The sequence below is a fragment of the Anabas testudineus genome, chromosome 11 (assembly GCF_900324465.2).
Source record: "Anabas testudineus chromosome 11, fAnaTes1.2, whole genome shotgun sequence".
Lineage (NCBI taxonomy): Eukaryota > Metazoa > Chordata > Actinopteri > Anabantiformes > Anabantidae > Anabas > Anabas testudineus.
This window is the reverse complement of record NC_046620.1, coordinates 15,375,591-15,398,459: the sequence shown is the minus strand read 5'-3', so window position 1 is coordinate 15,398,459 and position 22,869 is coordinate 15,375,591. Positions and strand designations below refer to the sequence as shown.

Sequence of the window (22,869 nt, the reverse complement as noted above, 5' to 3'; positions counted from 1 at the left end):
ATCTATATATATATATATACAGCGCCATTGTGTTTCATTTTGCACCATTGTCAAGACACAGTTATTCAATATGTTGTCAAAATATAGTACAATAATGGGAAAAAAAGTAGCTAGTCCTCTAGCATGATTCTTGTTTTAAAGCAAAGTAACTCAGTCCTTAAACAATCAATTCCGTTTTCCACATAAACGTGCAGTACATATACACACTGACAAGCACACAATCCTCTCTCGCTCGACACATCCACTTCCCCTCCCACTGCTCTTAAAAGGTTCAGGGGTCAGTCTTGAGAAGGGATGAACAGGGAAAAAGGATTAGTTCATCCACAACAAAAGGTGATCTCCAAGGATCTCACATCCAAGCATCTGCTGGAAATCTCAGAGACATGAGAATAGAGATATAAGAGGGAAATACAAGAAAGACGGTGAAGAATGAAGAATATAGTAAAGAAAAGACACTCAGCTTATAGAATTACAAGGTTTATAAAATATACTCAGTTGGCAGTTTAGTAAGAAGTCCCATACGACAGTCCTGCAATAAATCCTCCCTTCATCAAGGACCAGTTTTTGTCCTTGACTGTTTCAGACAAGTGTTGATTCAACTGATCATTTTTTGGAGGCAGGTAGTTTGTGCTGCTGTGGAACTGCATAGCGAGTTGAGAAATCTGAGACTAATATCGTAATTAGATGAAACACTGACTCCATCTCTAGCATCCGCCAAACCCCACCAGCCATTCTCATCATGGCATTTCCCATGATACTGCAGCGGTGGCAAGTTGAAGTGTTGAAATGAAGGTTGAATATCTTTGTTGGCTTTAAATCTTTTTATCGTCAGTGTTCATTAGCACATGCGAAGCATAGCAACCAACCCCAGCTAATCAATCCATGCGCTTAATAACTTTGTCTGCTTACTACAAAACACGATTAGATCGTTTTCCCCCTCCTATTAACACATATCTGAAAAGAGATTTTTCAATGTAATTTTCTTTCCTTCCAGACACATAACAAACTGTAGTTTTTGACACATAACACAGATGAGCTTTGAATTAAAATCCAGCTGAAACCGAGCAAAGGATCAAAATACATTTGTGCAAAACAAGTAAAGTTCCATTGTCAGGAACTGTCAAACTAATTAAATAGAATGAGTGTGAAGGGGCGCACAGACAATGCTGATGGTGTTTTTGAAATTGGTGAATAAATATGCATTTAGATGAGCCTCTTACTTTGCAATGATGACTTTGTTCTTTTTTTTTTTTTCTCAGCAATTATCATTCAAAAATGGTAACTTAATTTTTTAAACCTCAACTTTTTTGTTGAACAGAAATGAAGGGTTTTGCTTCTTACACAGCCTGCTTTCTAATCTTAATAGTCAAACAATATTACTATTCCCTTCACTCTTCAGTCCAGGAGATGGTAAAGAAGTGGGCTAAGCTCTTAGTAAAAGTACAGTATGATTTTTATAGGCTAAACAAATTAAACAAATGCATGTTGTAGGTTGTTTTAAGGTAAAATGTTTTATTGTCATTAAAAAGTTTAGTAATTTTCTTGCTTTGTTTTTGGCAGAGCTTCATTTTTGTTTAACAGCTTTGTCATTAATGCTGTTAACCTAACTGGAGTGGGTGTGGGCAATGGTGTATGTTACTGTATACATTATGCAGCATATTATAGCTACTGCAGAACTTCACCACTGCTGGAATGTGTGGGTGTCATGTTATTACTTTCTTATGTGTCTCTGCTGTTTTTCTATACAGTAAAGAAGATGTCTGAACTTAAGTCTCGAGGAGTAAAGATGTTGCCCAGCAAGGATAACCACCAGAAGATATCAGTGTGTGAGTTTCAAATCTTGATTGTTTGCAGCATTTAAACTTGACAAGAATCAAGCCTTTTGTCTATTCAGTGCAAATAGACAGAGTCATACAGGTAAACTTCTATACAAGTGTGGGAAATGGAAAGCACCTCCAGTTTGGCACCTCCATCTGCAGCGTTTGTTGTCTTGCAGTGGTGTATAGGGCTTAGGCATTGTGCTCAAGGATAAGCAGCATATACAGCTGCAGCAAGAACTGAACTTTCTGCTTAGAAAAGTACTAATACATATGACTTAAGGCTCAGCACAAAGAAAAATCGAACCTAACTCACGTAAGCTGTGAATTCAGTTTGATTCTAACTGTGGCCTCCGTAACTTGTGCATCTGACTTTTGGAGGACAGTCCCTTTCATCCTCATCTTTACACCTGTCTCAGCTCTTGTTCAAAGTCATTTAAAAGTTTTCTCCTCTTGGTGAAACAGCTGACTGTTGAAAGAGGTACCGACACAAAGAACACACAGTCTGTGCAAGAGATGCAGTTCTAATAGCGAACGGACGGCAGCAATTGCATTGCTTGCTCTTTTCACCATGGCGGTCTTCCTTGCTCTTGTCCTCTCTCACCTCCTGTCTGAGTTCACTGTTCATTATCCTATCCAGCTTTGTTTGAACATTTGGAACATTAACGACTTGACAGCTATAAGTCACCTGGCTAGAGTGGCACGGAGACATGGATGTTGGAGGGTTTAAGGAGAACTTGTTGAACTAGAAAGCGGTGTATTAATGGTAATCCTGCCTCAAGGCCATTAGCAGTTTGTTTTATCCAATTCTGCTTCATCTTTTGCTTTTAATTCTTATGTTTCTCAGATAAAAGTCACTCTTTTCTTCTTCCTTTAATTTGCATTGCTTTATTTATTTATTTATCTTTATCTTTGCTTTACCGTTCTCCACTTTAGATTTGCCTCTGAGCAGCATTTGCGCATTATTTGACTGCCTGTGACCCCTAAGAGAAAGATAAACACATAGTGGAAAATGTTTCTGTGTACAAATTCTAAAGTTTGTTACCTGGAAATTTTTCATCAACTGTAAATATGATGAAAATCTTAGATTAACTTATTTTTTTAAATTTAAAACAATGTTTAACGAATAGTTATTGAAAATTCATACTTGACAGTTTTGTGTAGTAACAAGTCAAAGTACATTTCTCCCATAAAAATGCGAGTAAGCCTTGTAGTCTCATACAGTCAATATATTCATACAGTGTATTCCTGATTTGCAAAGTAGTGTCCATTCCTTCTGTAGCTTGGCATTTCATCTTTTTCCCCTGCCATTTCACTGCTGTCTTGCCCAACACTGGGAGCCTGGCCAATGAGCAGGCGTCACATAGATTTGACTCTGCAAATCTTTGACCCCTCCCAGTCTTTCAGAAGTGCTTTCCTGGTTGGACACGTTTATTTGACCCCTTGTGGCACTTCATCATGCACTGTTTTGACACGGTTTAACAGAGCACCACGAGCAATGTGCACTGTGATAAAATCTACTTTTATCGTCTTATGGGAACGAGTGAAGGCTTTTAATATGTAGCTTAACGCGAGCAATACAAGCAAGGCATGTGGTGTCCTACCACCTGCGGAATGTGGTTCTGCGTTCTAAATGCAGCAGAATGAAACATTTCAGACTTTTTCCTTGTCAATAGACTTTTTTTTACCTTGTACGCGGTCTCCTTCATTAATCCTTTTTATTCTGTCTTTTCCAATTAGTGTCTCAAATGGGGGTAGCCCAGGGACACAACATGTGTCCAGACCCAGGGATCCCAGATCGAGGAAAAAGAAAAGGCTCGGACTTCAGGTAAAAGCAAGTGAAGAATGATTTCAGGAGCTGTTAATTAAGCAGCAATTGTAGCTGAATAGATGAAAGATTGTCCCTGTGTGAATAGATAGACAATACACTCTGGTTTATGAAAGTGTTTTTAAATGTTTTAAAAGACCTCACTGTCATGTTAGGTGATAACTGTAAGGGCTAAATTAATTATGTAATTTTGCTAATACAGTACAGGTACAGCTTATGCAGTATTCAAGAAAAACAGTATATGTGGCGTGTGAATGAAAAAAGTCAATACTTTGTTGCAGTTGTTGCTTTTATTAACCTAATTTTTCTTTTTTTTTTTTGAGTGACCTTTGTCACATTTCTTCAGACAAGATGCACTTAATAACATTTACCTTTAACACAATCTTTTGAGTTGTAATCTATCATTAAGACCTAATTAACAAATTAAAATGTTCTGAAATATGTAATATTTTGTGTTAAGTTTAAGGTAAAATTAACACTTAACACACAAAAATATTTTAAATGTATATATTATAGAAAACCTGCCAGAACACTGATGCTGTGTGAAAACCTTGTCCACAGTGAGATTGCATTTTGGAATTTGTGGACACTATTGGATGCTCTAATAGTAAAAATACTGCATCTGGAAATGCGTTTCAGCATACAGGACATTACCCAATGTCATGCCACATAAAGCCTCTGCAACCTATCCAGATAGAGAAATGTATACACTAAAACAAATACATATACCTTACATTGTGAGCCACTGCACACTAATAGGCTGCCTCTGTGGGATAGTGATATTACCGGTGGGATTATGGCGTTTCATTCCTGTCAGGGCCATTGTCTCTATCAGTGGTCAAGTGTAACACAGATAAATAGGTAACATCCATCTCCCACAATGCAGCACCTTTAGAAAGCACAGCCAGAAACCTAAAAACAATATCTGTATTGCTTTCCCAGTAAGCATTTTTGCTTGTTACTTTTACCTCATCTGCACTTACACTGCAATAGTGATTTTTTTTTTTTTTTTACAGGACAGTTTGAGGTGCTGATGTTTTTTTTTTCCCTGTATACAATCTAACTGCAGGAGAGGAGCCACAGTGCATTTCTCCTGTGATGAAGGTTATGAACTGCAGGGCTCAAAGAGCATCAGTTGTCTCAGAGTGACTGACAGCTATGTAGGCTGGAGTGACGACCGGCCCATATGTAGAGGTAAGGATTGACGTGTCTTGTCCTTTCGTGCACACGTTTTAAGGAGGTAGTCTCAATGTGACCTTCAGTTATGTCTCTACACTCAGATGCTCAGTCCATTTTCATTTTTTCATATTCCGTAAGAATATTGTTATCATTTTTACCTCTACTAGTGTGCATGGCTTAAGTAGCCCAAACATTAGCATGTGTGCTGTCACCGGAGAATAACTTGACGTGGTACAGCTACATCAGGTTAGGTTAATTCTTTTCCAGCTTTGGTGCAGCACTATTCTCATTATCACTGGCTTTTCACAAGAGTGCAGTCCTAGGAACAGCAAAGATACTTTGCATGTCCCTCAATCTTCTAGGCCTCAGGTAGAGGACCCGAGCATGAAGGTAAAAGACCAGGTTCGAGTGGGGTATTTATGAACTGACAACTGTGGGTTGTTTCTAGTGATGAGTGAAGGAGTACAGCTCAGTTCTGCCGGTTCGTAGAACTTCATACTGAGTATCAGCTCATTATTTTGTTTCTACCATCCAAAGTTGCTGTTTTGCTTCCCTTAAAACATTGATTTCAGCAGCAGAGGGCAGCTGTTTTCAGCAAATCTACTGTGCAGTACCGTACTCAGCATTAAATCACAGGCAGCCGAAGAACATCAGCACTTGGCAGCATGAAAAACATATGTACTATTTTCTTGAGAGTTGGTGGAGACAAAGAAACTTAAATAAACGTCAAGACACTCCAAAGTAATGGTAATGTCATTTCAAAGAGAACCACAATTTTGTAATGACTTCTCTATGTCTTGAAGGATAAAAAGGGGACAATATTCCATTTCTGTGGCCAAAAATATCTGTTATTGCAGGTTTCAGTTGACATTTGTGGTGTTAACTGATTATTTGTTTCATTGATTCAACTGCACTAATTGCTCTGGCATTGCTCCAAAAGGGCACTGTGATTGTAAAATGCTGCATGATAACTCCAAATGTTTGAAGTCATTAAGCCAAACAATTCTGCATTCACTGATCTACATCATCAGAGAGTGCATTAACAGAACACAGCATATAAAATTAACTTTGAGGTAAGTTTGTCAGTGACAGGCTAAATGTTGTTGGACCTGTAGTAACCATTTGAACAGTTTGTGATTTCCATTTAAATAGACATAAAAGAAAGGGTTCCTTTATCTTTTGCCTTTGGCTGCAACAGGAAGATCTGCCATTTTGGAACAGTAAGGGATTTTCTGTCCCAGATTTGTCTGATGCAGTCACAGGGCAGCATTTAGTCCTGTGTCGTTCCTCAATTTCAGTAAATGCATGCTCAGTAAAAGCAGCTTTCTTCTTGGGTTGATTCAATAAGGACAAAATTCAATTACAGCACCAGTGCAGAGCCACCAGTCACCTGGATATAGAAATGGTTTTGGTGACATCGAAGACCCAACACAGAGTTTTGTCTTCTGTCAAAACACACACACACACACACACACACACACGCAAAAACAAGTGGTGGAGCTGTTTTTAATGCAGGCCATAGCGTCACCATCAGTGGGTCTTCCCATTTATGTAAAGAGACATTCTGGATTGACATAACATCCATTATAATGTCACTGTTAAAAACCATTAAAAATATCCATCATCCTCATTTAACCTTTGGTTCTGTGCCTTTGTTCTGCCTCACACTGTTTAAATGAAGATTAAATATCATCCGGCAATAATTAAAGATCTGTATCCTGAAATAGCATTAGTCATCATTAAATTGAACAGCACTATCATTAGCACAGGGGGGGGGGGGAACTCTTTTTGGCTGCAAATTCAATTTCTTGATATGGAATTCACAGTTTCTTTTTTGTTCATACTTACTATATATTATTACATATTAGTTGCACTGAGCTGTTGCAGCTCTTTTTCCTGTTGGTTTTTGATAGCCGTTTGGCTCTCAGCACTTTGATGTCTGTCACTGAATACAAGGGTTTATCAGGCATGATTATCCTAGTGAATTTTAGAAAATCAGAGGGCATATGGTAGCTTTCCTCTGCTATATTATTTTCATTAAGGTCACCCTCACTGTCAGAACAACTCATATTAATTACTTTATTCTCCCCTTAACTTCGCCAAAGTTCTTTCTACATTTTTATAGGGGTGATTTGGGGGGAGAGGGTGGGACTATGGAGCCACTGATTGGACTTGAACACACGCACCCAGAGGACCTCACTGAGACATAACTCATTAAAATCAGGATAACTGATTCAGGCCCTTTCAAATACTTTTAGGTTACACATATGTACACACTCACTTTCCCTTAAAGTACTCATTAGAAATTCTGCTTTCATTTGAAGGGGTGTTTAACAGTTCAGCCATGCAGACACCCTTAGGCATTGATAAGAAAAGTCACATTGTCCTTTAAAGCTTGGTTTTCAAACTGCTCACCTACCTTTCTCAATTAGAATATCAAAGTGTCATATTAGATTTTTAGAGTTTTGTTATGTGTATTTCTTTAACCAGTAATAAGCTATACTTTTTAATGGACATTTTAATAATTTTAACAATGGTATTGGTTTATAAATGCAGTCTAATATATACTAGTTTTATTGTTCTAATAAATCATATAGCCTAGTTTTTCTATTTATTAATAGATTTTCTCTCCAGTATGTTGTAAACCAGCATCATTTATGAGTTTGATTCAGCCTTTCATTAGTCTCCTTTTCCATCATGACACACTGAATTGGCAAGTCAAGTGTTTAGAGGGATCACCGCCAATGATTTTGTTATGATGGTACTTTGGTTTACAATTAGATGATGGTTTAAACACATTACCAGCCACTTGCCAAACAGATTCACTCAGTCAGGAACGCTGAGCTGAAGCTCAAATAATGCAAAGTGAATGCTTACACAGTTGTATTTGGTAGTTTTCCTCATTAAGATACTCTTTAGGATGTGTTCCATGTCACTTGGTGAAGACTGAGCTGAAAGGTTTGAGCATCCCACTCCCTCACCTCGGTGGGGTGCTTGTTAATTGACTGAATTAATTGACAGCACATCATGTTTCTGTTCTCAGGTGTTCAGGTTTGTCCTGGTGTAAATATTCTTTTCCTGTTTGCGTCGGGTCTGGCTGTTCTCAGACCCTCTGTGAATTGGGTCTTTAATTTTTGGAAGTTCATTTATGCGTGCCAGGTTCAGGTAGTTTTTTAACAGTTTGTATTTGCTCCCAACACAACAAACTAAAGTAAAATATGACATTTACATAAAGAACCAGGCAAATTTAAGTTCTAGTAATAAAAAACCCTAACAGGTGGAGGGTGAGGTGGTTAGCGGCAGAATCTGCACAACTAGCAGCCAAACGGCATCGTGGCTGTCATGACAATCCACAAGAGGCTTTTAACACTCACTCGTTTATAAATGAGAAACTGTGTATTTAAGCTGTTCGTGACCAAATCATCCCCTCCTGCTGTGTCTACCTTTGTAGCACCAATGTGTGGAGGTCAGCTGAGAGGACCCAGTGGTGTCATCACATCTCCAAACTACCCGGTCCAGTATGACAACAATGCCAACTGCACTTGGGTCATCACAGCCACAGATGTGTCTAAGGTAAGGGCACTGATTTAGTTTTGCTGCTGTTGCCTGAACTCAGTGGTGTGTTAAATGGCGTGCTTAGCAGGCAGACAAAAAATGATGTGTGTTTTGCACCTGTTAAGGAGCAACCCCAAAGAAAGCACCTCTCTGACACATGTGACTAATTTCGCACTTTGTATAGATTTTTTATGTGTGACAGAAGCTCTTTCACTGAAAAATGTGAATGATAAGGAAAACAGAAGGGAGGCGCTGAAATGGAGCCAACAGAAGACTGAGGGTTTTTCAGAAACACCTGTGGTGAGCGAGAGACGAAGAGAGGAAGGTTTTGAGAGCATGCTCAGAGGATATCATGAAAGTGTCATAGCCACTCTGTTCAGACCATTGACTTTGGAGTTACGTTCAAGGCCACCTAGCTGCTTTCCTGCCAAAGATCCTTCTCTGAACTCAAACAAAATAGCTTTACAAATGTTATCTTATTGCACTGTGTCGTGTAGAGGACAGGCTGCATGAGGTGAAAGACGAGGCAGATACAATGTGCACCCACCCAACCCCACCGCTTGCCCGTGGGTGTGTATGTGTGCAGACGCTCACGTAGACACCCTTGGGTATACACAGCGGGCACGCTGCTGAAACAGACAGTGGTACTTTGGGCTGTCTCTCGCTCTGTGTCTGGTCCAGATGAAGATGGAGCGAGGCTGTTCTTTCTGTTTAGAGATGTAATGGGCTTCTATTCCTGCCTGTGCCTGCATAGACCCAGCCCAAGGAGACGTTAGGTCAGGCAGAAGACCGAGGCGGAACTGCACAGGGAGGTGGCTGGGAAGTGACACAGCTCTTCTAGACCTAAATCCAACCTCGTGACATCATGACTAATGTGGGTTCTTGTCAAGTGTTACTCCTTCATCCTGAAGGTACCGAATGCGGCTGTTTTTTAGTTGATCTTTCAAGTGTTTATCCGTCAGCGTCAGGGAAAACGGGGTCTGTGTTCCGAAACTACCAAAATGTCAGAGATGCCCTCGGAGATCGCAACCAACATAAAATATATATAGTTGCGTTGCTTTTTCCTTTTTTTGTCATGTTTTCCTTCCCCTACTGTGCCTCACCTGTTGGCTGACAGATGGGAGATGACTTTGTGGTATGAAACTCTATTTATCGAGTGATCTGACCTATTTTGCCTGCACACCATCCATCTCTTCTCTCCACCTTGGCAATTTTCATTAGGCACTGGGTTTAACATAGGACAGAATGCAATTTGCATTTATATAAGCTTTTTCATTAGGCCTTGCTGTCTCAGCCCTCTGAAAACATTAAGAATTGGCGGAAATCAGTGGCAGCCAATTTAAAATAGTAGACAAAGACAGACCTTCCCTGCTTTGCTTTTGATTTATTTATATTTTAGTCTTTTATATTACAATGCTTTTAGTCTTTATTTATTAACATTTTACAAAATCATTATCAGGCCTTATTAGTTTGTCTGTCTTTGTTAGAGCTGGCTCTTATATTTCTAAGCTAGGGAAAATGTATTGTTTCCTTATCTTATTTAACTGAGACTCTCACCTGTAGCACAAAAACACAAAACACATATTGAAAAAACTATTTTAAGTTAAAATCCTTTACATAAATGTTTTGAAACTTTTCAAAACTTTTTTTTTTTACAATCATGTCCTATATATTTGCCTTGTGAGCGACCTCAAATCACACATGCTTAAGGTCATTGTAAATCTGGCCATATAGGTCACCTGCTGATTTGACGAGCAGAGTAGGGGGCATGGAGCCTGTCAACAGTGAGCGAGAGATCACCAGCCTGGAAGACAGGAACATATAAACACTCTGCCACACATACATATGTATACATCGTAAAAACTCTGTGGCTACACCAAGCTCACGATTCACATATACAGAATGAACAAGTTGTGACTGGAGTCTGGCAAGGCGACGCTTCATAAAGGTATATGAGTGTTTACAAGAAAGAAAATAAATTGACAATAAAGGATGGATGTTATACACAGCTGGTACACGCTGTGTGTCAACATGGAAATGTGCCAGACGGAAATTCAGTAGAGACTGGCAGCTGATAGACTGATGGATGGAGTAATGGAAAGTCACAGATGGGAAGGGGTCTCTCCACTGCACCTGATGTCAGGAGCATTCAAGCATCTGCCGTTAACGCGTGTCTTGGCGATGTGCTCACTGTTGTCTAGGTGATCAAGTTGACATTTGAGGATTTTGACCTCGAGCGAGGCTATGACACCCTGACGGTGGGAGACGGCGAGGTGGTGGGAGACCAGAAGACCATCTTCCACGTGTGAGTGACTCCTTCGACCTTCCTCTTTTTGCCTTTAATCTTCCCCCTGTTCTCTAACTTCTTCTGGCTTTTACTCTGCACTATCATCTCTAGCAATCATTTTCATTTTAGCCACTCGTGTTCCATGTAATTATATTCTCTCTTTTGCTTTCTCTCCTCCTTCCTCTTCAGCTTTCTTCTTTTTGACACACTCGCCTTCTCTCCTCCACTTCCCTGCACTCGGCAGCACCCCTCTCTCTTCCCTTTCCCCTCCAGCCTTTTTTATTTCTCTGTTGTACTGTTTCTCTTTCATTTCATCACCACCTGATGCAGGAGTGCATGAAATATAGATGCCACACCACATTGTCAATCATCACTCTTTCCAGCGTTAAAAACAAGATCACAGCCATGCGGTACAGCACTGCCAACTGCTTATTTATACCCCCTAATGGAGTTTGCTAAAGCAGATGCTCCATAACAATTCACAGGATGTTGTTATTAATTGTGCTCAAATTTACCACCTTAATAAAGTTTTTATAGATCAATTTTTATGCAAGGCTTCCTTGTCCGGGTGGGATCAGGGAGGAGGTGGGAGATAAATGATGAAGAGGTTCGTGTAGAAGGGTTTGTTGATGCGGAAAGATTGTCCTCACTTTAATATTTTGGTGTACTTGCACATAGTGTCACAAAACACAAACACTGCACGTCGCCTAATCTATTCAATTAAGGGCTTTCTCTCCCCTTTATGATATGAAAGTTGAGTGAGCAAACCTTTCACTGAGATTCAATGCACTCTTGCACACATAATTTAGGGGGAGAGAATATACTGCAGCTATTAGCACAGTTTAACTCAGCACCATATTTTTGTTTATCAGTGGTGCAGGCAAGCATGCGCAGCACGTAGGTTATTTTTTGTAGCTCAGAGGTCGGAGGGACGTAACCTGACAACAGCACAGTCATAAATGTGGTGCTTAATAGACGATGAGTCACAATGACTCAAATCCACTCTTTCCCTTCTTTGAAAGACGCTGTGCATGTACAGCGTCTTTCCCTTCTTTGAAAGACGCTGTGCATGTACAGCTTGGTAAAACATCTTTCCCCACAGAGAAAATGATATGATCTCAGCAGACACACTGCATTAGACCAACAAGGACAATGTTAAGATAGCAATTTACTTGCAGGTAATTCACAACACACTGTCTAATTTTGTTAAGTTATCATTCATACCTGTGTTTAGAGAGATGAAAAAGTGAAAAAAAGAAAGCTGAAATAAAAAAATAAATCAGTTTCATGTTATTTTGTATATTTAAATAATTTTAGTCAGTCACAAGGGTTTAGGTAGAGAAAGAACGGATGATACGACAAAGGCATTTTCAACATGTAAACTACAACTGGTGCTTGTTTGGACATATTTTGTTCCACATACACACAAACAATTTGCAGAAACAGAGATGAACTGAAGGAATGACAAAAACGTAGACATACTTTCTTACTACTCCCACCATTCTGCCATCACTAAAATTAGAACCCTTAATCACTTACTCTGCTGTTACACACTTCCTAATTAGAGCTGGGTGGAATTACTATTCAAATAGGATTAAATTACTTCTGTGGCATTGACTGATCTTGCCTTCATTTTCCACTTTCGTGTCCCCAACTGTTTAGAATTAGAGGGTTAGGATTAAAAAATAAAGGCTTCTCAGACTGGAACTGCCTGCAACAGTTTTAAAGCACTTTTCTTTGATGAGAAAAGTCAGATAGTTTAATATATAACTCCAGGTGTTGTTTTGCTGCTTGCGGTTGCATTAAAGTTTTTAAATTATGCAGTGAAAACTGGGCCTTTGGCTATTAAAATGACACAAGTTCACTGTGCAGTACTCGCAAATACAGCTTATAATAACTGAAACAACTGATTTAGATTTCACCAGTGACGCACCTTGCATTCATTGAGTTTGCATTTATTTCTACATTTCATCATGTAGTTAAACTAAACAGTATATTTATGGCAAAGTAAACTATTTTTAAGAAACTTGTGTTTTGTTTTGTAGCCTGTCTGGTACCACAACCCCAGACCTTGTGGTCAGCACCAGTCACCAGATGTGGCTCAATTTCAAAACAGACGACACCAGTGGCTCCCTCGGCTTCAAGGTGTCCTATGAAGGTAAGGATGCTTCAAACAACCTGGGTGTCAGCCAGTAGGATGCGCTGGCTGCATTTTAATAGGAGCTGTTTGAGGCACCAGCCCAACTGACACTCAGGTAGCATCAAAAGAGGTTATTTAAAGTCATGCTTTTATGTGATTTTTTAGGGGGGGGCGGGGAGGTTGAAGTGATCCTATAGTGCATCATTGTTTCAAACTTGTGATAAGGATTCACAGAATAACACAACAGTATGGTCTAGATTCCTTATTCAAACCTAGCATAACTCTTTCTGTGACAAACTCAAATAGAATTACATTTCTTTTTGGTCATTTAACCTAGTGCATTGTGACTCACTGCTCAAAGCTGACATCATGGGCTCTGACAGAGCACATTTTGCTTCAGTTGACTGCAACATAGTTGTCCATCCCTGCATCCATCATCCTGAGTTTAGTCTAAAACACATGGGATCAAATAGCATCTGTGCATCTAGTAAAAAAATAAAGAAGTGAATAGGCATGTTGCATAAATACAGCTACAAAGTTTATTATATTATATCAATTTATAATGTATTACAATTTTAATTTGAGCAGAGACTCCAGTAATAGTACATGCCCAAACAAAAAAAAAAAAAAAACATTTATTCCCTTCCAGAGTTGCATCATTTTTTTGCCAAGATCTCATCTCTGAGTATTGATGATGGGAGAGTTGGACCACTGCACAAAGTCTTCCTTACCTCATCCCAAAGATTCTCAGTAGGGTTAAGGTCTGGACTGTGGTGGCCAATACATATGTAGAAATGATGTTTCATGCTCCCAGAACCAGTCTTTCACAATTTGAACTCGATAAATCCTGACATTGTCATCTTGGAATATGCCCGTACCATCAGGGAAGAAAAAAATCAATTGATGTAATAACCTGTTCATTCAATATATTCAGGTAGTCAGCTGACCTCAATCTTTGGACACATAACATTGCAAAACCTAGACCTGACCAACTGCAGCAACCCCAGATCATAGCACTGCCCCCACAGGCTTGTACAGTAGGCACTAGAAATGATGGGTGCATAACTTCACCTGCCTCTCCTCTTACTCTGATGATCCCAGCACTGTGGAACAGGGTAAATCTGGACTCATCAAACCACATGACCTTCTTCACTAGACAGTTCTTAACCCAATCTTTTTATATGTGTTCTTTGCTTGATTCATGCCAATACTTTGACCCTTCTGAAACAGATTAACATCTTTACGTTACCTATCTTACCTATTTGTTTAGTTAAATCCAGTGTATCTCTTAAAAAGGAGCAACAGTGCACTGGCTGTAAGTTGGTTTATTGTCTGCGTTACATTGAGTAGACAATGGCTATCAGTGAATGTCCCAGATTACTGGTTCTATTGCAACAATACAGACATTCACTTTTAGATTAATTACTTGTGTCATTCTTGATGCCACAAATGCTAATAAGTCAGGACAGTAGGTTATTTTGGTACACTAAACTTGTCATCGGGTTATGAATGCATCCTACCACAAATAGCTGATGCATTTGTCATTTGGCTAATCCTAGTGTCTATCTGTATGTGTGTACTCATATGTGTCTGTGGTTGAATGCGCATGATTGTGAATCAATATCTGTTTGTAGTTGCTTGTATGCGTGAAGACAAAAAAGAGAAAAGGGAGAAAGACAGCATGAGTTTGTCATTGTGCGCACAGTTTGCTAGTGTATGCGTGAGTATGAGGGAAGTTTACCGGAGCTTTTTGCCTACATAAGGCTGCTGTTTGTGTCTCAGAAAAGAGTTTCCACTCATGCCCACAAATTCTTATTTCTCGCCAGTAAAAATAACAGCAAGAGTGGAGCCGCATGCTGAACCAAAGTGTAATTAAAACAATGAGTTCTACTTAATGAAGGGGAAGAAACGCTTTGAACCACTTCACCTCCCAGATTGGAGCACCCCAAATCTAATTTGCATTCTCAATTACTTGTATTTTTAAGCCTGATCATCAAGTGTAGTTGCAAACACAGTCATACCAGTGCACACGCTGCCATCTCGCTCATGCATTTCAGTATAGGCTGCACATGCTTTGTTGTGGCCTCAGTCCTTCAACAGAATCTGTAATACTTGCCGTCAAAAATTGGTGTCAGTGCATTTGTGTAGGTTTAAACCCAAGAACTGTAGTTCATTGTGCTGATCCTGACTGTATGTAAATTAAATCATTTGGATTTATTTACATCCATATGGAAATGTATACACTGACAGGGATTTAGACCCTATTTAGAGTCTAGAGAGTTTATACCACACTGGAATATATCAATAAACCTGACTATTTCACCCCTTTTGTCGTCCCGGGCCTCAGGACATTGCAGTGTAGTTGTTGACAGTAATGGGAGTCTGAGTCCCTATTACACTGGTCGGATTATTCTGTAAAGATGGGGACAACAAATATTCCATTACATCTCTTCCTTTATTCATGAGAATCAAATGCTGTTTATGCAGCACATGTATAACAACAGACATACAGAGCCCATGGTGATGCACATGTTTATATTCACTGCCTCAATTTTCCATACATTTATTTATGAATATGGTTACTGGTTTCACTGTAATCTATGGTAAAATTCAAGATGGTTAGTATTTCAGATTCAAATTTTAATTATAATTAAAACCATTACTGATTACTCCTTCACTGAAGGGTGAACATTTTTCAAGCATCATCCACAGATAAACATCTCCCAGACTCATGGACTTTCAAGGAGGAAAATGGACTAAGTTCCTAAACTATTCCACCAATTCGGACCAGAGGAGCTTTCAGAATTCTGCCTTTTAAAGGTGACTTCCACGTAAGATCAATGAGTTGTCTTGTGAAGAGGCTGCCTCAGGACAGCCATACATCCAGCAGTGAGCTCTAAATATGTGTTCTAAATGATGATCATCATTAGGGCTGAGTATGGATTTATACCCAGCATCACCCCTGGTGCGATTTAAAATCGTATTAGGCCCTGCCATCATTTCCTGGATGGATGAGCTTATTTGCTCTCTGCGTCCACCATCCGGATGCCCCGATAGGATGCCTCAGCATTCCCATCTGCAATATGCAGCCTCAGAAAAGTAGAAAGAAGAGTAAGTGAAAGAAAGAAGCGCGCATAAATCTTGCAATAATGAAATTGGCATGTGTGGTTTTAAGGAAGAAGGGTGGTCATGGAGGTGCGCGTGTGTGTTTGTGTGCATTCCTGAAAGTGCTCACGTCAGCTTCCAATTCAAGTGAGAACGTTTGTCACACAGTAAGGGGATGTGATGCATTTGCAAGGGGAGGGAGGGAGAGAAAGATGAGAGAAACGGTTGCAAGATTAGTGAGTAACATCTTGGAAGGGATAAAGAGGCAGTAAAGAGTACTTAGTGGCAAAGGAAATGATGGTAAAATTAAATGCATGACGAGACAAAAGGAAAATCGTATGAGTTTTGATGTTGTGAAGTCTAGAAGCTAGTGTGTTCTGTCAGCCCATAAACATCTCTGCAGTGAGTCGTTCATTGCCAATATCCATCCTGTTGTATCTGTTTAAATTTAGCTAATATGCCAGACAGGAATAATGTCTTTAGTGCAAAGGAGAACAAGGGATTCCTGAAATAATGACCAGAGACTCTCTACCCAGGGAGGCATTAGCCAACCTAAGTTACTGTAAAGGTACACTCACATATTGCTTTATATTTTATTGGTGTTACAGAGTTGGACTGGTGCACACACAGCTCATCTCACGTCAACAAATGCACAGATGAAAACAAACATGTAGTATGTAGTAGTTTTACTATGTAGAGTAAAACAGCATTTGTCTCTGTTCACTGGTATGTAGTGGTACTTTAGTGGTCCAGGCCAAACCAGCCATTGGCCAAACTGACTGACGAACAAAAAAACACCATCATAGCATTCATCAATCAGTCAGTTAAACCAGTTTCTAATCAGTGGAACTGACAATGGTGCCAGGAACCAAAAGTAAAAAAAAATATATATATATATTATAGTTGTAGGAAAATTAAAAGAGTGGTGCAAATCATCGAGACTGAGCTGTGTGCACGTCCTGTTATTCATGCAAGATTCCCTTTTAGTGTTTCCTACAAGTTATTAAACAAGAGTTATGTTGCGTTAGTTGTGTTAGTCTCTGCTGAGAAAGGGGGCGCCCAATGTGCTGTAATGTAGTGGTACCATTTTCCCAGTCAAGCCAGTCATTATCTGTGCCAGTTTAGTGAATATTCTGTGTTCTGTGTTTTTTTTTTTTTTTCTCTACCTATGGAGAAATTGAACAAGGCAGCTGTGGAGATCCCGGAATCCCAGCTTACGGCAAAAGAGAGGGGACGGGCTTTCGTCACGGGGACAGACTGTACTTTGAGTGCCTGCCTGCATTTGAGCTGGTTGGGAAGAAGAACATCACCTGTCAGAAGAACAACCAGTGGTCAGCTAAGAAACCCAGCTGCGTTTGTAAGTTCTTGGATGCCTTATGCTGCTCGGGCTCTATATACACAATGTGCACACAGAAGTACAGCAACACTCAAGAGGGTGCATATATGCGTATATTTGTGCAGATGAGTGCAGGGAGGGCTGCATAATAAATGGTCAGATTATCCCTGCAGTTTGCCTAGCAGAGGCTGTGGATTTTAAAACAATGGGAGGCTTATTAGCTAATTAACACTGCGGATGACAAACACAGAGAATGTGAGAGTTTCTTGGTGAGGGGGAGAAAGGAAAGAGAGCTGACCATGCAGATAATGCTCACTGTTGTATTATTGATAAGATAATGGGATGGACAAAAACCTGCCGCATTTAGATAAACATCACAGAACTGAATGACACAGAGGTTGCTGGCACAAAACTCAATTAGGCTACATAATGCAGGGAAACAATGTTTATTTAGTTAACATTTAACACACAATTTCAGTCATGTCGACGCAATGCAACACGCTTGTCTTTTTCATTAAAGTTGATAATGTTAATAGGATAATGAGATGAACAGTTGTTCTTTTCCTAATTGTTTATCTGCATGTGCAGTGGGCACTGTTGGTTTTTATTTATATACAGCATTTATCCAAATGAACACAGTGTTTATGCTTTTTATTTTCACATATTACTCTAATTTTAAATGAGTCATCCTAAATCTAATCAACCTTAGTTATTGTTGCCGCTACTGTGACTTAATATTAACATATATGTCAGAGCACATTCTCTTGATCTTCCGCTTCGGTACACAGTTTCTTAGGAAAATGGAAGAAGAAAGTTACAAAAATCATACATTGATAAAAAGCTAAGTGGAGACTTGGGTTAAAGTCATTATCATATCAATGCAAAATGTAGAAGATATATTTTCTGTAATTATTCACATGAGTGACAGAGCTCCTCTGTCTGATTTTGGCTTTCTCCGACTGGTTAGGAGGGTGAGCCTCACTCAGAAACAGAGAATATCCTCACTGCTGCCAGGCTGTTCAATGAGTGTGGGTCACTGTAACCCTTAATAGCTGCTTTCCACACTTAGATGTGTTTTGTACAGTTACATGATGTTGCTTTTAGTTTGTTGTCAGTGACAGCCTCTCAGGGTCTTAGGTAAACACATTCAACGAGAGTGGTGCAAGGTTAACATTCACAGCCTGGCAAGATCTTGAAGCCTTGAAAAGCCAATTCACACACATTTTAGAAACTCAGTTTGTAGGGAAACATTCCCCACAAGCTGGAATAGACAGTACATCAATTACTTAGCTAAGAGCAATTGTAAGAGATTATTTCCATCCTATTTCACAACTGGGCACCACAATATGTGCCAGCCCAGAAGTGGTCTGTTTGTCCTATCAGTGACAGGAGAGCACTGTACTAACTGTATAGACTTAGTAACTTAGCCAGCAAACCTAAAAAGAAAGAAAAAGGCAGACATGGTGGACTGGCTATTCAAGGAAGGCTACATCCGCCTAGTAGCATTGTATTGTGTTATTGCCCTCTAAGCATATGCCATTGGTGCGTTTAGGTGGCAGCCTTGCCAGAAATTAGTGTGGAAGATGAGACTTGTATTTCATTTTCACTAGACATTGATTAGAAACAATGACTGTTGGGTGTCAGGTGGATTTTGACGGATCATATTGTCTCCTGAAGTTTTTAAAAGGAATTTGTGCCATGGTGTTCTGAATCCCAAACAACACTCATCTTGTGTAACTTTGCTTTATTTCTTTACCTCTCCCTTCCCCTGCATCTGTGTCTCATTATCATCCCTATAGTTTCCTGCTTCTTCAACTTCACTACTCCATCCGGGGTGCTACTGTCGCCCAACTACCCGCAGGAGTACGGAAACAACATGCACTGCGTGTGGCTGATCATCACCAACCCAGAGAGCCGAATCAATCTGGCCTTCAATGACCTCAGCATGGAGAAACAGTTCGACTTTCTCTCGATCAAAGATGGGGGGAAGGTAGCATTATAAGCTCCTCAGCCACTTTGAATAGCTCTTTGTGTAACTTTGTCTATGGACTTGTCTATCACTCATTGTGCTCGTCAGTAGGAAAGACAGCGGGTATAATTATGTGTATGATCTAAAAACCTTTCTCTGAGCATCACTGGGTATGCTTGGCATTTTATCTCCTGTAGGAGCTGTTTACTTTCTGACTTTTTTTTCCAATTTGAATCCCTAACAATGTTTATCTTGTCTTTGTCAGGCTGAGTCACCCATCCTGGGTACCTTCTCTGGTGACGTCTTGCCTCCTCCCATAACAACAAGCGCCCACGTGGCACGATTGGAGTTCCTGACTGACCACACTTACACAGACAGAGGCTTTAACATCACATTTACGAGCAAGTATTTACTATTACTTCAGAGCAGATGAGAAAAGTGTTTAAAGCTTATCACAAAAGCCCTCCCTGAGTGGATGTTTTGTAATTCCGTTTTGTTTGTTCATGTGTACAGTATGTATGAGCGTGTTTGCGCTCAATGTGTGCATGCATTGGACGTTATGAATCATTTGTTGTATCTAAGTGCCTCCCACAGACTGCATAAACTCTTCCACCCATCAGCAGCTCATTCCTTACGCACTCCCTTGCAAAGTCGCATCGAGAAATGACAAAAAGCTTGTCTTTATTGTCTAAATAGAAACTTGACATCTAAATCAAACCCAAACAATGATGCAGCATCCCTACCTGACAGATACATTACGGCAGCGCTCATTATGTTCCATTCTGGGCAGCTGCTGACTTCTGAGGCAATTCCAGATGGAGTTTACAGTCTGACGCAGTACATGTTGGCTGCATGCTGGTAAACACATTTCACGGATATACTGTAAGGTGAAGGTTTGGTAGCAGGATTATTCTATTCATTGTATAGCTATAGCCACTATTGTGTAAAGAAACTAATCTCTGAATTCTCGTACATCTATAAATAAATATCTTAGAGAAGAAAGTGTGGAACCGAAACCTTGTAAAGTCACAGCACTATTTCATAGATAGTTAAGGTGCCTCTGGGAGGTTTGTCTAAATAACACTTGGCACTAAAATCAGATGCAGTGTTTCACTTTAATGTAAGCAATAAAATGTGATACTTTTGTTTCTCTGCCACAGTCTGCTACAGTATTATATATGAAGACAGATGTATGTAGATACATGACAACATATTAGCACTATTAGGAATTTTATGTTGTTCTTGTGTCACTGTGAATGCGAATATTCATTATTCTAATATGGTGAAACATTGTCAGATTCAAAACAACAGCTGTTTTTTACTATACTCTGCTATACAAATCTGAATCTTGTGTATACATGTTTACTCCTTCAGATTTTTTTAAAGAATCACCCAACTAGAAAAAGTCATCAGAAATGAACGACACTTTACTGAAGTGTAGCCATTAAATCATCATAATGGGGGCAGTAGAACATGAAATAGACTTCCATTTTCAGTTTCATCTAAACCTGTCAGTTTCTTCATCTGATGGTAAATGTACCTGACCATTCCAGTGCACAGAGAGACATTGTTCTCTTCTGGATGACTTATGCTTCACATGAAACTCTGCACGGGACAGTATGTTCACAAGACCACAAGACGACTCCTCTTAATTCTTAAAATCCTTCCTACTGTTACTAAATACTGTAACGCGCCTTTCTTACCTCGATGCATTTGGGCCCTGGCCATTTCTTCTGTAAAGCCACCGTGTGGACAACACATGTATTAATTAGCAAGTTAGATGAATAAATAAAGAGCCAACGTGGCGTGGTGAACGAATGTTAAGATCAGTTAATTGAAGATGACAATTAGCTCCTGAGAACAGTGTCGTTTAACTGCGGGGCTGTTTATAGGTGGTTGCGGGACAGAACAGACCTTCCATCATTCATGTTAATTAAGGACATGCCAAACTGTATTGAAGGGATTTTTGGCACGTTAATAAATAAGATGATTGTGATGGATGAGGTGTGGTCCGCACTCTGTTATCTTCCAATGGATACAGAAGAGGGATTCATCAACACCTACATGTGTCACCTACCCGCGCGCGCGCGCGTGTGTGTGTACAGGAACGAGACTGAGAGAGATAGTAGCGGAGGTGATGTATTTGTTTACATGCCTTGTTCCAGGGCCATGCCTCTTCTAGCGTGACTGTGTTTCTATGTGGCCTTTCTAACTGCTTCCCTCTCATTGAGAAGTCTGATAGATAAAGTTTTGAGGATGCATGAAAACAATTTTGCTCGTTTGTTTACTCCACATATCATTCAGCGGTGCCATTTGGCGCCGGCGATCTGCATGCAATGTGGTTTTCCACCCTCTAGAATTACTGCACCAGGCTGAATCAATGTGACTCACTAAGTGAAACAAATTTCTTCTTGTTAAGTGCTGGCATTGATAAATGCTGACAGTAGAAAGAAAAAAATAAGTTGTGTTTAGAAACTTAGGTAATTATTTTTGTGCCTTCATGAAAATAGTGACTTCTCGCAGAGAATGTAGGATGTTAAAAGGATTAATACCAACACAATTACAGGTAAAGAGTTCTTTTTAATGTATTCTAATAACTGACACGTAGTGTCTTAGTTTCTTTGAAAACCTTTAATTGAACTAAGTGTTTTATGAATTATGGAAGTAATATCATCTTGATATTATGTGTTGAAAAGGAGTAAATCCTCCTCTTTTTATTATAATTTTTTTACACTCATCTTATACTTTAGTCTTCTCCGTCACACCAACCACATCTCCGCTCTGCATTTCCAACAGCATTCCGCCACAACGAGTGCCCAGACCCAGGCGTTCCAGTTAACGGCAAGCGCTTTGGTGAGAGCCTTCAGCTGGGCAGCTCCATCTCCTTCCTGTGCGAGGAAGGCTTTGTTAAGACCCACGGCTCTCAAACCGTCTCCTGCATTCTCAAGGATGGCAATGTGGTGTGGGACAACGCTGTCCCTCGCTGCGAAGGTGAGTAAGTGTGGAATCAGCCAGGATAAATATGCGGGCGATGTAAGTAATTAAGAGGAAGATGTTTTCTTCTGAAAACATTTATTTCACCGTCTAGCACATCATTAACTGGTTGCCCACTGTGTTCTATCCTATTTACAACTGTTACATAAACCGATGATGCAGCAGTATGTTTTCATTAATGTTCACTCTAGCTCATAATACATCACAATACAGCTACAGATTTCTGATCTTTTAGCCTCTGACAAATTTTTGAATGAACCACTGTGTGCTACACTGGTGGTCTTCTTGAAGACCATGACCTAGGTCTCATCAGGTTCGCTATTTATGCTAGACTAAGGAGAAATCCTTATTAAAACATGTCATTTGTCCCTGTGTGCCACCGCAGCTTTGTATTCCTCCGAGACCATCTATCATACCACTGGGTTTGTAACTTAATGCGTTTTATAGATGTCCTTCAGTATGCTGAGTTGGCTGATTAAATCATTCCACTTCAGAGCGAGCGAGGAGCTGGCGATGTAAGCCTTTCACTGTGCCCGTGTGTTCTGGTTAAAGATAGGCAGTTAAAGAGATGCATGGCAAGGTGAACAGTAACAGAGATTAAGCTTGTGCAAGGGGGGGAGGGGGGGTTCATGTGCTCAAGTGTCTTTTATGCTAGTGAT

The 22,869-nt window shown here is 39.8% G+C and overlaps 1 protein-coding gene across 1 annotated transcript in view; it reads left to right on the top strand.

Moving 5' to 3' along the window:
- csmd2 (CUB and Sushi multiple domains 2) overlaps positions 1-22,869 on the top strand; it is a 192,584-nt gene that overhangs the window by 86,393 nt on the left and 83,322 nt on the right. The window contains exons 7-16 of the mRNA XM_026348691.1: positions 1,749-1,826; positions 3,558-3,645; positions 4,715-4,839; positions 8,276-8,397; positions 10,581-10,684; positions 12,712-12,824; positions 17,086-17,268; positions 19,047-19,237; positions 19,482-19,617; positions 22,013-22,207. Of these exons, the coding sequence (XP_026204476.1) occupies positions 1,749-1,826; positions 3,558-3,645; positions 4,715-4,839; positions 8,276-8,397; positions 10,581-10,684; positions 12,712-12,824; positions 17,086-17,268; positions 19,047-19,237; positions 19,482-19,617; positions 22,013-22,207 (1,335 nt within the window). The remainder of the gene's footprint in view (positions 1-1,748; positions 1,827-3,557; positions 3,646-4,714; positions 4,840-8,275; positions 8,398-10,580; positions 10,685-12,711; positions 12,825-17,085; positions 17,269-19,046; positions 19,238-19,481; positions 19,618-22,012; positions 22,208-22,869) is intronic.